Genomic DNA, 15668 nt, shown 5'->3' on the forward strand with positions numbered 1-15668 from the left:
TTTTTGACAAAAATATAATTTTGATTTCCCTATTATGTTCAATCCTCAATTTGACTAATTTTTATTTATTTTTTACATTTTAAATAATTAAATTATTTTTTAATGATACTTTAAATAGGGTTAAATTTCAGTTGGACCAAAATAAATGAAACAAAACGTATAAAATTTAAGTTTGGATTAAAATTGTATGAATTTTCAAGAACTTGAGACTATAATTGAGAGACAAAATTAAAATTGTAGATTGAACAAAACAAGAGATCAAACTTGTATTTTAGCCTATATTTTTTAAAATATTTATCCTCATATATATATATATATATATATATATATATATATATATATATATATATATAATTATATGACAAAGTAAAATATCAATTATCCTTCAATAATCTTGAGAAAACAACTACATTTAATTTCAAACATTGGTATTATTTTTAATTTCATTTATAGTTATAATTCTATATATTTCATCAATTAATTTATTTAAATTTTAAAATATGATAATGAAGTTAAACGGTAAAGGTAAATAGTAATGTAACAAATTAATGAATTGCAAATATTTTCCTTGATAATATAACAAAGTTAATGAGTTATAAATATTGTTATTATTATTAATTAACTTTATTAGTTGATAATAATTTTTTTTAATCTTATAGGGAGTAATTTTTTAAAAGATTAAAATAATAAATATCCTATTTTATAACGACTAAAACTTCACTTAAACTTTTTTTAATGACTAAAATTTGGGTTTTCTTTTTTCTATTTTTTAAAATGATGACCTAACTTCACTTCAAAAAAATGACGACCTAACTTTTTTTTTTTTTTTCCGTTAGATGACCTAGCTTATTTAATAAATAGACATAGTATCTAAGCTTATCCAGACTAGGTTACGGATCATTAATGAGCAAATTGGCGTTTAGTTTTTCGTCCATGCTTCCTAGCTATTAAGTACTATGATATATGTTCGTTAAAATTAAAACAAAATTCTCCTATAATGCCTATGCAGTCATTTATTTTATTCACTGACAAAATTAAATAATAATTACTCTAAATTCACTCTCACAGGCCAAATTCCCAATCCATTGTTCTTATTCACCACGCCTTCTTTTCTCTCAAAAAATAAAAAATTCACCACACCTTCTTCATGCTTAAATGAATATTTTAAAGCAACATAAATGTTTAACTACATAGTGAAAATGACCTCCCTATATAACGTGTTAGAAGTGTAACGAAATCTAAATGGTTAAGAAGAAAAAAGTATGAAGAAACAAGTGTAAATTGATTCACATTAAATCCCTACAAAATTAACTGGAAAAAGTAATTGACTTGAAGGAAATTAAATATATAATTATTTTGTTGAATCATAATTCACAGTCTATTTTCAAGATTAAATCCCATAGTATTTCAAACGTTACCTAGATATGTTTGCCCAAATTTTCAAGCAATTAGGTAAACAGTAAAATCGTTTTCTCTGAAGATTTTATTATTATTTGCCCTAAATTTTCATTTTGCTATTTTTTAGGTCTGTTTGTCATTTTGTTTAGGTCTGTTTTCATTTTGGTTTAGGATAGTTTTAATTACTTGGTGACCATAATAATAGAAAAAAAGTTTAATTAAACTTTAAACTTTAAACATCAATAGACATAGTGACATGGTTACATTCCCACACACTACTCACACATTTCTTACTTATTAACATTCTAACTCTTCTATAAAAAAATTCATGCATATATATTCACCTCTGTAATTTTTTCTTGAGGTGTCTGAAATGTCGCAGGGTAGGGAAGGAGAGTGGAGGCTATGAATTTTAACATTTCAAATTCAAATCACAGCAGGTAAAATAAATAAAATTGCAGTACAATGTACTATACACCACCGTCCACGTACATGTTTCGTGCATTAGGGAATAAGAAAGCCATCAAGAGAAAAAATATATGTACATATAGAAATATAGAATATTGTGTTGATGTTTATGGAGAGGTATTAGGTATATGAATCATGTGATAATAACCAATATAATCACAGGGTTTGTTTGTTTAGCAATCTCCGTTGAATGTCTCTTGCAATCAAAGGTAACCCTTTGTTTGTGGTCCGAGAAATCACAGAGCTGAGGCATGTCGCTGTTCCCCTTAGTTCCGTGTGCAATGCATCGCCACATGATTATTTGTCAACAATATCAACGGAGAGATGATGGTGCACATGGATGCCAAGTTGGGTCCACAGAATGATTGTGACCACTCTGTGCTGTCTAACATTTTTCTGAGGAAAAAATACGTGATCAGATGAGGAATGATGTGAGTAACGTAGGAGTGTTTGGAATTCTGCATTCACTAGGAACTTGGTTTCATGTCATGATTAATTTTATAAATTTACTTTATTAGATTAAGGTTGAGAAAGTATTTTTTCTATTTTGGTTATATATATAAGGTTAATTATATATGTATATATAAACTCTCTTGCCGTCAGCCATGTGCAACAGCAGGATAGTTTTTAATTTTTATTTTATCTCGTTTTGAAAAAGTTTAAATATTTTATTCTATTTTTTTTTCTCATTCTTTCATTTTTTTATAAAAACTATGCGTTATATGGGTTTCAGTATTAGTTTCCTGTAAAAAAAAAAAAGCAAGGTTATAAATATATTTTATCTAAAATGGAAGAAGCTTATAGATTTGAGTTATATGTGTACACAGAGAGGATGGATTTATATTGGTGTAATACCTTAATAGTTTTATATAATTAAATACTTAATTATTTTTTTAGTTCTTAAAATTTAAAATAAATATATATGTTTTTTTTTTTACTTGAATTGAAACAAAAAATAAGTTTGTTTATATACTAGAGTTTCATGGTGTCATCCAAAGTGATGATATGATACTCTAAAGTGGACACATGTTAAATGCTAACGTCAAATGTCACCACATTTTTATCACTTCCATTAACATTGTCGGACTCTCTAGATTAAAAGTATATTTTTTAATATTTTAAGAACTTAGTAGTAATTTTTAACAATTTGAGGTACTAAATATGAATTTATTCCGAATCTTAGGGACTAGAAATATGAGTAACACCTAATTTTTGTTTAGAGAATTAAGACATATTTTAATAATAAAATGTGATTATATATTATCAATTAAATTATAAATATATTATTTTTATTATTTATGTTAAATTTCTAAAAATTAAATAATTGTAATAAAATATAATTAAATTATTATTATCTTACATATCATATAAATATATATAAGTTCAGTAATATATATATATATATATATATATATATATATATAAAAGTATAAATTTGATATACATTAGTAAATCATTATTTATTTTATATTAATATAATATTTTATAAATATAATTTAAAAAGATTTATAAAATATTTGTGCAATAAAAATGATTAAATAAATTGAATGACTTTAACTTTTGTCTATATGCTGAAATTTGTAATTTCTTTTCACATCGATAGATTTTTTCCTTTTGCACTTATTTTATTTTCATGTAAAGCCTTCCACACGTGAATGCAAAAGGCCCCTTTTTTTAAAAAAAATTGTTTTGTTTTTCCGGTGCAGTCTCTTTTGCTTGTTTGATAGACTATATTATAGTACGAGACATCAATTTATTCACAAGGAAGGGAGTCAGGGTTGTGGTCCAACATATGGCTGTTAATGTCAATAATCTGGCCTCTGGTGACTGATAGGGATTATCGATCGATGATAAAAAGTGCAGATGCATCAATGGCCTTTTTTATATGGAGAACCTAACCACGGAGCAAGATATAAAATGAAACTCTGGTATTCAATTCTCAGACATTTTGTTTTGGTAGGGCACGGCTATATATTTTATTCGAGCAATATGATTATTATGAATATATAGTTAAAAAAAAATTCAAGTATTCAACACAATTAGATCTCAAATTTAAGACTCCTCGAACAACAATCCTAATAGTTGATAATTTATAATGTTAGTTAAAGGATAAAAATAATCCAAAAACTATGGAAACAAAAATAAGACATTACCGTGATAATATAGACATAGATTATAGAATTATAAATTAGAGATCAATCTAACTAAACGTTTTAAAATTATGAAAACTTAATTAGATAAAAATAGCCATAAATAAACACATAAATGAAAATAGACATTCTCTCATAAAATTACTAAAAGTGCAAATCTAATCCTCGATGAAATCTCAAAATGGTAAATACTATTTGTTTAACTAAAGTAGTGATTTCATGAAATTTGTTCTTATATGTGTTTTCAATTTCTTACTTCTTTACATGATTCTTACATTCAAGAAGATAGAAAATTTCAAATAAATTTAACCATGTATTAAAAGAGGTACACGAGTAGTGTAAAAAATTGAAATGTCAAAAAAATACTACTAACATTTTTTACATACATTTTTTTTTAATTTATTGATTTGGTTATGTGATTATGGATGGTGTGTTTTTCATGGAAGGCAGCAAGATATATATATATATATATATATATATATATATATATATATATATATATATATATATATAATGTATTAAAATATGAATTATTTGGTTAATTTTTTATTGTTGTTCAATTTTAATAAATTTTGACATAAACAATCTTAAAAATATGTATATCTAGATATAATTTAATGATTAAATTAATAAAAATTATATTTTATATCAAGTTATAAATATTACAATAATTGATTAAAGTATATTAGTGTAATTTGATTTCTTTATATATATATATATATAAATTTTATTTTTAATCATGATATTAATACAAAATGAATTCACCAAAAATGATAAATTAATGATCTTTATTGAAAATTATCAACACACCTAAAATATATATTTCTTTTTTAACATAATTTATTTTCTATCCAAAAATTTATCATAATTTAAAGTTTGAACCACTTATTCCATCTTTCTTCTGGTAGGAAGCTACATATAATGAAAATTGAAAAGTGAAAACCCGTAATATCACTTCAATTCAAATAATCTCATTCTCAATTCATACATACACTAGGGCACCCAGTGTTATTTTTTTTGGGGGGGTGGTAGTGATATGATTATAAGTGCACTGGCCCCTCTTTCACTTTCATCATCACGTCCGCTTTAAAACTGACAACAACTAAAGAAAATTAAACACAATCATTCTATGATAGTGAGCATACCCTTAGACCCTAAAAAAATTCTCCAATAGCTTTGTTAAAAAAATCACTAACCTCATAGAAAACTGCGTATAAATAAATCTTTATATGTTTTTTTGATTGACAGTGACGAAGTTTGGAAGCAACTACTTGCATGCCTGCATGCCTCTCCGCCGAGAATGAGGGTGACTCTTTGGTTAAGAACACCAAGACAACAGCCTAAAACAAAGGCTTGCAGGTCTAGATTATGGTCTTCTATGGATAATAGCCCAATTATTAGACTTTTATTCTTTTTTAACACAATTTTATCCATCACAACTACTTTAATTTGGCTTACAATTAATCGACACAGTGGCGGTTATTTGCGATGCACTATACAGCGTTGATTGCATCAATCAAAGCCAGTAATTTATCACTTGAAAATCCTTTCAAAAAAAATTATCCATTGAAAACTTGAAATTGTATACTTTTATGTTACAAAAATTCTTCAAATATAATATTTTTCTAAATAAATTAATTATTTTCAGATTTCTCTCTCTTTCTCTTAAATTTCAATTCATTTATATTTTTAAATCACTTTCTTTTTTTGAATAAATTTATAATTTTTCTTCAAAACTTAAATAATTACATTTTTTAATTATTTATTTGAATTATATATATGTACACTTTTTTTTTTATAATTTTCGTAATTTATAATTTAAATTTTAATCTAAATTAAAAAAATACTAGAACAATATTACTTGCCAATAGTATCCTAATTTTTTAAACTACATCATGGCAAATGTGTTCCACGAATTCCGACTCATCACGACCATCTCAAGTAACGCATGCATTAATTATGATACAAATTTTAAACCCCGCATAGTTTTCCAAGCTGAGATAAATAAATGTTCCAGAAAGCAAAAATCTAAAGAAAATGCAGGGCAATAAGATCCCGTCTTATCTTTTTCGGGCGCGTCTACGGGGCAACAGCCCAATAAGCAAAAAGAAACGAAACTTCAGGATCCATGGTGAACAAGAAGCCCAATAGCATTAGGAACATGTTAAAGGAAATAATCATGTGTGATTGATTGCTTAATTATTGTAATTGATGTAGTGATTATTTGTTTCCTATTTTGTGCATATCTGTACTTAATTATAGGGATCATGTTAGGATCCTATTCTGTAAAATCTTCTATAAAGGTATGATTTGTGATGATGAATAAAACTTTTGTGGGTAGAGAAATTTTTCCAACAAGTGGTGTCGGAGTTATGACAGGAAACACACAAAAGTTTATTTTCCCATCAAGTAGCATGAGACTTGTTATCATTTGTCTTCATAACTCTCAATTTTTTCAAGTCCTCTTGCATTTCAAGACACAATGTTTGAATATGACATTTTTTTCTGCAATAATAACACTCGATGTTACTACTATCTCACTTTGGATGTCATTGTGACTTTAATATTCTTTTTTGCCCATCTTATTGTCTCCATGAATGATTCCTCCCTCTCTCAGAGCGTTGCACAACTAGTACAAGACTTTCATTGTCAATACTTTCATCTTCTAGCATAAATGATTGGTCAACGATTTGGATGCATAAATGCTCTCAAGCTTCTCCCATAAGGCTATTGGTATTGTCTCCTTTAACACATTGCACTTGATCTCAGGAGCAAAAACTAATCGAATTGTGCTCTCAACCTTCCTTTGTATTTGAGCCCATTCCCTTTCACCTACAACAATCGACTTTTCATCTTCTAAAGCCAAATCAAGACCTTGGTGCACTAAAAGGTTTTGAATGGTAGACTGCTAAATCATAAAATTTGTTTTCCCATCAAACAATGAGATTTCAAAATTTTGTGTGTTTTCTATCATAACTCTTAAACAACTTGTTGCAAAAACTCCTCTACACACAATAGAATTACTTACACGTCCAAGAGATCTTAAACGGAACACGATGAAATTTTTATTTTTTTGTCTCTATAGCTAAATGGCAATATAGAATCCAAATATTATCATATCCTAATCTTTAAAACAAGAAACAAATTCCTAAAAAAGTTAAAACAAATAATAATATATTTAAATCTAGATAAAATCCTAAAGATTTGAAACATAACAAATTCCTAAAAAAATCTCTTTGAATCTTTACCAACGTCATTTATTTTGAAATTTGAATTGTTCTCTAACAAAAACATACATATTAGTTCAACCCTACTTCACAAAACTAAAGAGACTTTGGGATGTAGGAGACAAACTTTGTTATATTCCCCTGTGCAACTCTTAAGCATCAAAAGGATTCAATTCATATCTGGATACCCAAAAAACCATGAAGTTTCTCATGGGATTGAATGAGTCATTTGCTACAGTTCGCAACAACACCTTGCTTCTTATTAGAGATAAAAATGAGTTTAGTTGGTTACAAGTTAGTTAAATATTAGTTTAGTTAGTTACAGGTTAGTTATTAATTTAGTTTGTTACAATCTAGTTTAGTTAGTTACAAATTAGTTACAAGTTTAACTATATAAGACTCAATGTATTCATGTAAAAATTGATTTGCTTATTTTGAGCATTATCCAAAGCAATATTCAAGTTTCTCTTTTCTTTTCTTTCTATCTTTCTACCTTGAACTTTATCACTTCTAAACCCATTGTCAACAGTAAACAAAGCATATGCACTTATCCTACGACATGAAAAACAGATGGAGGTCTCAAGTGGTAATGTCTCAATGTCAATTGAGGTTGTTGTTTTTGCTGTAAAAAATATAGGTCGTTGATCAAATTCAAAAAAGGATGGACTCAAATGCAAGAAGTGCTACATAACTAACCATAGCACTGAGAATTGTCGAGCCCATCTAAAATGTACTTACTATGGTTGGAAAGGGCATTTGTGTGAATTTTGCCGTAAAAGAAAAGTCATTGAAGGAGAATCCAACCGAAGGCAATCAAGTAATGACTTTGACACTAGACAAAAGGGACATGGCATCAAATTTTCCTTTCTCTCAAGAAGAATGCAAACAACTTTTGGACATGTTGAACAAAAATAAGGACAAGATCTCTATAACCAATCAAGTTGGTAACAATTCAAAACATGATGAATTCTCAGGTAAAGTGATTTCTTTTACTTAAAATGAGAAGAAAAATATTTGGATATTGGACAGTGGTGCTACTGACCACATTATTTGTAGACCCAACCTCCTCATTTTTTCAAAATCTGTTGAAACTTATACTGTTGAATTAATGATGCCTAAAAACTTGTTGAGTTCGTTGACAAGCGTATCAAGTCGTTAAATAGTATTTGCTAAATAAGAATTATCGTTCCCATGAAGACTTCACAATACTTAACAAATATCACAAGTTTTTACTATTTAAACTAACGAATAAACAAGGATGATCTGAACATAGCATTCAACAATAAAGATAAAGCAAAACAAAGTTATAAGTTATGATATTTTTAAGATTTTCAATAAACACACAATAAAACGATATGAATTTCAGATGATAAAGGTTATCGGGGTTAGATATCACCAAACCAAACTCTTTTTACACTAAAACATTATATTCAACTTGTAATTCAACGTTAATATCGGTCATAGTTCAAAAATGATATTCTAATTCCTAATTCCTTAGGTGAAAAGACCTAAGTTCCTCCATTAAATGTCAATTTCTTACATATTTAACAAAGAAACTTGTTTTAAGCTCAATGACCCAAAGATAATCATTACCCCTCATCCGATTCCTAGCTCTGGGTTTTAATGAGCATTTTATCACAATTTAAGATAAAGAAAGTATTTTCAAATAACAATCTCATCCAAGAATCACACTATGAGTGTTTAATCCATAACAAGGATGAAACATAGAAATAAAAAGTTAACATTGAATAACAAGATGAATATAAAACACTATTTAAAAAAAATACATGAGAGCATAAGATTTTGATTCAATTAGCTACCCATCTCCATGAATAACATCCAAAAGCAAAAAAGATGAAAGAACAATGGAAGAAGAGAGTTGGAGAAGAAGAACTTTAGTAAATGTGTTTTTACAACATGAGGAAGCGTCCCCTCCAAATGAGCGAGAGAATCTATTTATACAAACACAAAAAATCAATACTTAAGTGAGTGTTTGCTTAAGCCAAAAGCTTCGGACTTAAACAAATATTGCAGCTTTGCACTTCTGCACCTTTGTCCAAATTAAGCTTAAGCCTAAAGTTGTTTTGGTGAAGCTAATTTTCCTCTACAATTTTCTTTTTCATCTTCTCCAAAAAGGGACTTCAATTTGGGTCCTCCAATCTGAAATTTTCTTTTTCCTTCTGATTCTCTCTTGTGATAAAGAAATTACTAAATCGGATACTATTGAAGCCTATAGAAATAGTGAAAATGGTAACTAGACCAACCTATAGATATTCAAGCAGTTATGGCAGATCAAATATGTACATTACTGGATGAGACTTGAGAGGTAGATAACGATTACCAAAGGCAAGAGGATTAAGGAAGTTTATATCATACAGAAATAAACTTTTATATATTATAATTGATCAAAAATAGAAAATCCATGGTGAAAAGAAGGAAAAAAAAGCTTCTCTTCTCTTCTCCACGGCCTTCTGATTTCTATAAATTGAATTACACTCCTCAAATTGGTTAGTTTCCAAGCTTCTAGGTAACAATTCATGCTGCTGGTTACTGTGTCTATGTGTACATGATAATGTTCATTGTTGCTCAAAGTCACAGCAGCAAGTGAGCTTCGACAATGTAGATGGCCCTTTCACAAGGACATTTGATTTGATGTACGAGGATCTATATCCTTCCATGAATGAATGTTACAGTTGCAGTTACTTACTTCCCTTGCTTCTTACCTGCAATCCAGGGATCACATGTTAAAATGTTTGGAGTAGCATAGTTCCCTAATAATGATTTCAAGGAATTTATGCACAAAAATGAAGGTGAGAAGACAGAACAGAGAAGTAACGGCTGCTTCTTATGGTAACAATGTCGTATACCTCTCTGAAACCATGATCTTCTGACAGTATGCCGGATATGACGCTCGTGTCTTTCTAAGAGTTCATCAACTGTGTGCATTTGAGATAGCAGAGGCCCTGAAAACTCTACCTTTTCTTCTTGATCCTGGTAACTCTGTAAGAAGGGAAATGAATAAGAATCATGTCCATGCAAGGACACATAAATTTCATATTCTAGCTTCTACTCCAAGAAAATTAATAACTATGGCGAGTTGGGTAAAGAGTTAACTTTGTCAAATTTTTATGTGATTTTTGTAAGATAAAGTTTTTTTTGGTTTTTAACAGACAGATAATTGTCATCCAAGCAAGACAAAATATGTCAATATCAACATTCAACAAAAATAAGAATATCTTTTTGGCTTTATAAAGTTTAAATAATTCTCTGTTTCATCAAAAGTCCCAAATTCCATCTTGCAAAAAGAATCCTATATTAGTCTCCACATATGGAAACAGAAACAGAACAAGATGCAGAAAGAGGGAGTTATGTTTCATGCTTAATGCCATATTAAAAAATGAAACAACTTGATAAACTTACCAGGTTACTTCTCTTGGATAGCGAATCTTGCCTGTTATAAATTGCCAGGGACAGTTCTTGTGAATGGTACTCATCACAAGTATCAAATGAATCTGGACGATCAAACTTACTCCATTGATTTTGCATGGCAAGCTTAGAAATTTCAAGTAGGTGATTGCCCCTAGAGTTGGTGCGTGCCCCGAAAAATTCCTTATTTTCATGGTTTCTGGATTCAGAATTATCCCTTGAATTTAGTGTAGAAGTTTCTAATGAATTAAAGATAAATCCTCTAGAAATAGACCGACTGTGGGATCTAACTGAAGTGTCATCTCTACGCCTTTTTGCCCATGCAAAGCCACTTGATTTTGAAACTTGCAATGGTCCAGGAAAGGGAATATCTACTTGAGATGCATTCTTCATATAAGAAGAAGCATCTTCTGGTTTACCACTAGACTGCTTTGGTGCCTCCTCACACGTGTTAGTGTCCTCTTGTTTAATGATGTGGACAGATCTATCATTCATCTTATGTGAAGTTTGAGTTTGACTTGTCAAATCCTGTAGGAGAAGAATAACATGCCAGGTGACAAGAGAATACATTTTTGGTGATTAGATCACTGCTGTAAATCAGTGCATGCGCGTAAGAAGAAACGCAATGATGCAAGAACAAAAAAAGCAAGCTAGACCTCTGCTGGGGCTAATTTACTGAGTGCTAGTGGCTTTCTTGATGGTTTTCTTGATTCTGGTTTGCAAGCTCGCCCACCTATCTTTTTCCTGAAAGTTCATCAGTGTATAATTTCATGAAAAGACAACAAGTAATAATTGCAATAATGGAAATTTAAAGATTAAATTTTGTTTATTATGCTCAATACTAGTGAAAGTTTCACATCATCTTTTCAGTTTTACAACCTTAAGAGTCCGTTTGGTATTTTGTGACATCAAACTGACCCTTAATTGAAGCTATATCTCAGTAAAACAATCCACTTCCAACTCCCAGCAAGATGGAGAGGTGGTGAATATAAAACAGAATTGAATATTCCGGTTGATTCGTTTACTATCAATTAGCTTTCCTTCTTAATTTACTGCTCAAGCATGCTAATTCAAATGACATTTGAGTGATAAAAGAACCAATCTAACCTGCCCAGCGTTCTAACACCAAACCTAGACCCTGACATAATATTCAAACAAACATTTCTTTAATGGATCAACTTATGATATCAAACTATGGTGATTGACTTGACCAAATGAATGGCACATGCAGATATTCTCTTGATTTGACCATACCAGCCAGACAGAAGGTAATACATTGTTAGGGACACTGGCTGATATGTGATAATCTAAATTTTTCTTAGCCAATAAAATTGCATAAAATAGACAGCTTAGATGATTGATTTTCACCTTCTTGATTCCTCCTCATGTTTCGCATCAATCTCCTTGCTAGGCGGGTATATTGGTAAACTTGATGGTTCACATGCATAAGGTTTTATTTTGAAATACTGAAAGTGGTAAAAATATTGTATCAGAAGACTAGAAAAGTCCAAAACCATACATTAATGCTTCACATAGTCATAAAGTTTGCAGATGGATGATGAACAGATTTGTGCCTGGTACTAATATCACAAAACCAAACAGATTTATATGCATTAAATAAATCTCAAATAAAAATATTATCAAAATTAAAATGGACAAAGGCTCTGCTATAGAGATTAATCACTGAAAGAAAAAAAACTTCAGTAATTTTCAACATATACATAAATCAACCCTGCCGTGTTAACTTACCTCCAATGAGAGAGCAGAAGAGGCAGTTCCACGTTTGCTTGGTTCGACAGAAAGAAGAGTTTGTAGAAGATTTACAGTGGATGCATGAAAATCCTTAAATGTCTCTCGGAGGGAACTATCATATGGTTGTTGTGGCTTGAACAATGTTGCATGAGGAAGTCTGGTCTTTTTCCAGTATTCTTCAGGTGGGGAGCCACAAAGCTTGAAAATTTTGTGCAATTGCTCAACCTGTATGTGTAACAGTTGAATTCAGAACAGATTCAAAAGAACTGTTAAAAAAAATTCAAGTTGTCATTTCCAGTTGATTAGTTTATTATCAATTAGCTGGTTAACAATCAATCTATGTAAGATTGATTCCACTCTCCACTCGACCAATGTCATACACAACTAAACACTCAATGATAGCATCAATGACAAACAAACGAATAGTTAGATTGCCACAAATCCTCATGCAATAGGAATGGGACTAAAACTTCTATTCAGTTCAATTATTGTCAGCATCTGCATAGGATTTATTTTGAAATCTACAATGCAACTCAGATATAGTAATGTAACAGAGACAATGAGTAAAGCTCAAATCAATTTGTAGGCATCGATGTGCCACTTTCTGAGAGGCAGAACAAGATATTTGAGACTGATATCTAGGTAACGTGCATTTCAAGACTTGGTTGAGACTTAAAAGACATTCTCTTGAAGTGCATGTGGTAAGGTGGCACAAACCTCAGGCCACTTAAGCATGTGACTAAATTTTTGCACATCAACAAATACAATGACACCTTTTAAATAGAATAGTGGTTTACTATTTCTGTAATAAGATGTAATCCAATTTTCAAAATTTCACAAACAAGCATCCTCCGAAGGAAATCTGATTCTGAAGTCTGAACACAAAATACCAAATGGGAAAGGAAAAAAGTCCATACATTTTGAAAAGTTAACTTTACTACCTCAGTTCTCCCCTGAAGTATAGGCTTCCCAATTAGTAATTCTGCAAATACACAGCCAACACTCCAGAGATCCACGGATGGACCATAAGCTGTTGAACCGAGCAAAAGTTCCGGAGGACGGTACCATAAGGTGACAACACGACTAGTGAGGGGCTGCTTGTTCCCAGAATTGGAGAAATTTGCCAATCCAAAATCCGCTACCTTCAATATCCCTTCATTGTTCACCAAAAGATTTGATCCTTTGATGTCCCTGTGCATCACACCCCGCGAGTGACAATGCTCAAGACCAGATAACAACTGTTTCATGTAGCATTTGATCTGCAAAACAAAATTATTTAATCTCATTAACTAAGAATCACAACAGTAAGTTGGTACTTTTTGTGTCAGTTTTACAAAACGATCTCTTTGCAATTATGCTGTATGAGAAACATGCAACACTCATACCTGTGATTCACTAAACTTGATTTCTGGTCTAGCCAAGAGCCCCGTGATGTCGTGCTCCATGTACTCAAACACGAGGTATATGCTACAAGACAATCTAGAAGTAATCAAGCCCTCCAGTTTAATGATGTTTGGATGATCAAGCCTCCTCAGAATCATTATTTCTCGAGCCATAAACCTCACACTCTCTGGCTCAAAATTGTCAAACCTCACCTTCTTCAAAGCTACTATCTTCCCGGTCTCAACTTCCTTTGCTCGGAAAACACTGCTATATGTACCCTGCCCAATCTATTCATCCATTTTCCAAATACATATAAAGCAATTGTCAAAACTCAATAATAAACATTACCAGAAAATCAGCATCTTATATACAACTAAAATAAAATAAAAATCATTCAACATACATTGCATTCATATCCAAGGTTTTAAAGAAGTGTCTGCAACCGTGGCTTCAGTCACAATGACATGGTTTTTGGAATCTCTGTGACAACATTGCAACCGCAATAACGGCTGCATTTATCTACAATTTCCTATGATATCAAAGACTACAATGAAATCGCGGCTGCGTTGCAATGCACATACGGCCATATTTGTCAACGGTTTCCTGTAATATCAAGAATTGCGACAAAATTCCGACTGCAACTAAAATCTTATTTATATCATTCCAACAAGTTTGAGAAATCTCCTCCTTGACTCTTAAAATTCTCACTTTGAAATGCAACCTAGTTATCATTAATCAAGTAATAAAATTAACAACCCCCCCCCCCCCCCCCCCCCCCAAAAAAAAAAAAACTTTTAAGAAAAAAAAAGATTGATAATTTGACATGATTTTATTTATACGAACCTTATCAAGTTTCTCAAACGCGTCAGCTCGAAGAGGCACCCAACCGTGAATGGCCTCACACGCGACGGCGCTGAGCCACGCCGGCCACCCCGCCGCCGCCTGCTCTCCCTCCACGTACTTACTCAGATTCCCCAACCTGAAGCTCAGGGACTCACTTCCACCATTGGAACTCGCCCTCCCAGACTCACCCAACTCGCTCCTACTCGCCCCCACTGACTCAGTCTTCTTCTTCCTGTTGTTCTTCTCCGATTCAACCGAGTGCTCAATCGCAGGCGTCACAGACACCGCCTGCTTCACAACAACACACCCCATTACGCTACACCTCACCACACCATATCACTCCCCAACACCTTCTTCACCTTCTTCCGAGTTCCGACCCACTACGCAACGGGTTATCTCCTTCGGGTTCCTCGGGTCAAGTTAGCTTCTTTTGGAACCGCAGAGAACGTGAGTGAGCATCAGCAACTGTTTAACTTCACAATGGAAAATGGGTCTGGTCTTTTAAACTCGCATGACACGAACTCAGGGGCAGACACGAACATAAAACTTTGTTTCATTCGCTTTCTCACTATTTTTTTTGGTGTGGTTTCTCCGGTAATTGCGGAGAGAGGGTGGGTGTTGGGTTCTTCTTAATGAGGCTCACTGAAAAAACACAGCGCCGAAATCAACGGAAGAAAGATGAAAGTCTTTTTGTGCGTATTTGTTTTTCGAATGACAACGAACGAAAACGAAAATTCGAAATACCGGTTTTGTTGTATTTATTAGTACTGCTAGTTTGCAACTTTGTATTGTCAATTTGTCATAGGTTTGTTTTGCGTGGATGTTGAGTTGAGTGAGTGAAAGGCAAACTACTACAAAGTATGGAAATTTTGCATGGGGGTTGGATTAGAAGAGCGTGTGTGAAAACGGGAGGTTATGTTGTGTTTTGCGTGTATCTAAGAGAGATATTCGGTTTAAATTCATTTCGGTCTTGTCATGCCAATCATCAATTATTATTATCAATGACAATTAATATTTGCTT

At 31.6% G+C, this 15668-nt stretch overlaps 1 protein-coding gene across 4 annotated transcripts; it reads right to left on the reverse strand.

The window, feature by feature from the left end:
• Nucleotides 1-9598: 9598 nt before the first annotated feature.
• Nucleotides 9599-15668, reverse strand: LOC114391910 (protein IMPAIRED IN BABA-INDUCED STERILITY 1-like). Of its 4 annotated transcripts, none has more exons than XM_028352920.1 (10): nucleotides 15392-15668; nucleotides 14648-15289; nucleotides 13807-14091; nucleotides 13339-13680; nucleotides 12419-12646; nucleotides 12038-12135; nucleotides 11326-11413; nucleotides 10664-11197; nucleotides 10111-10243; nucleotides 9599-9966 (listed from the first exon to the last, which is right to left on the reverse strand). In XM_028352920.1, the coding sequence occupies exons 2-10, from the start codon at nucleotides 14957-14959 to the stop codon at nucleotides 9947-9949; spliced, it is 2040 nt and encodes a 679-aa protein (XP_028208721.1). In that variant the 5' UTR covers nucleotides 14960-15289; nucleotides 15392-15668; the 3' UTR covers nucleotides 9599-9946. The 4 variants fall into 4 exon arrangements, with proteins under 4 accessions (XP_028208721.1, XP_028208724.1, XP_028208720.1 ...); XM_028352923.1 differs by lacking the exon at nucleotides 15392-15668 and adding an exon at nucleotides 14208-14407 and having other exon boundaries at nucleotides 14648-14764; XM_028352919.1 differs by having other exon boundaries at nucleotides 14648-15668.

Source organism: Glycine soja, chromosome 17 (assembly GCF_004193775.1).
Source record: "Glycine soja cultivar W05 chromosome 17, ASM419377v2, whole genome shotgun sequence".
Classification (NCBI taxonomy): Eukaryota; Viridiplantae; Streptophyta; class Magnoliopsida; order Fabales; family Fabaceae; genus Glycine; species Glycine soja.

What these genes read in the sequence shown, in the direction of transcription:
- LOC114391910 (XM_028352920.1), bottom strand. Translation starts at nt 14,959, where the DNA reads ATGGGGTGTGTTGTTGTGAAGCAGGCGGTGTCTGTGACGCCTGCGATT. An exon ending in TATCCAAGAGAAGTAACCTG is followed by an intron (nt 10,244 to 10,663) that starts GTAAGTTTATCA and finishes CCCTTCTTACAG; the next exon opens with AGTTACCAGGATCAAGAAGA. An exon ending in AAGATCATGGTTTCAGAGAG is followed by an intron (nt 9,967 to 10,110) that starts GTATACGACATT and finishes CCTGGATTGCAG; the next exon opens with GTAAGAAGCAAGGGAAGTAA.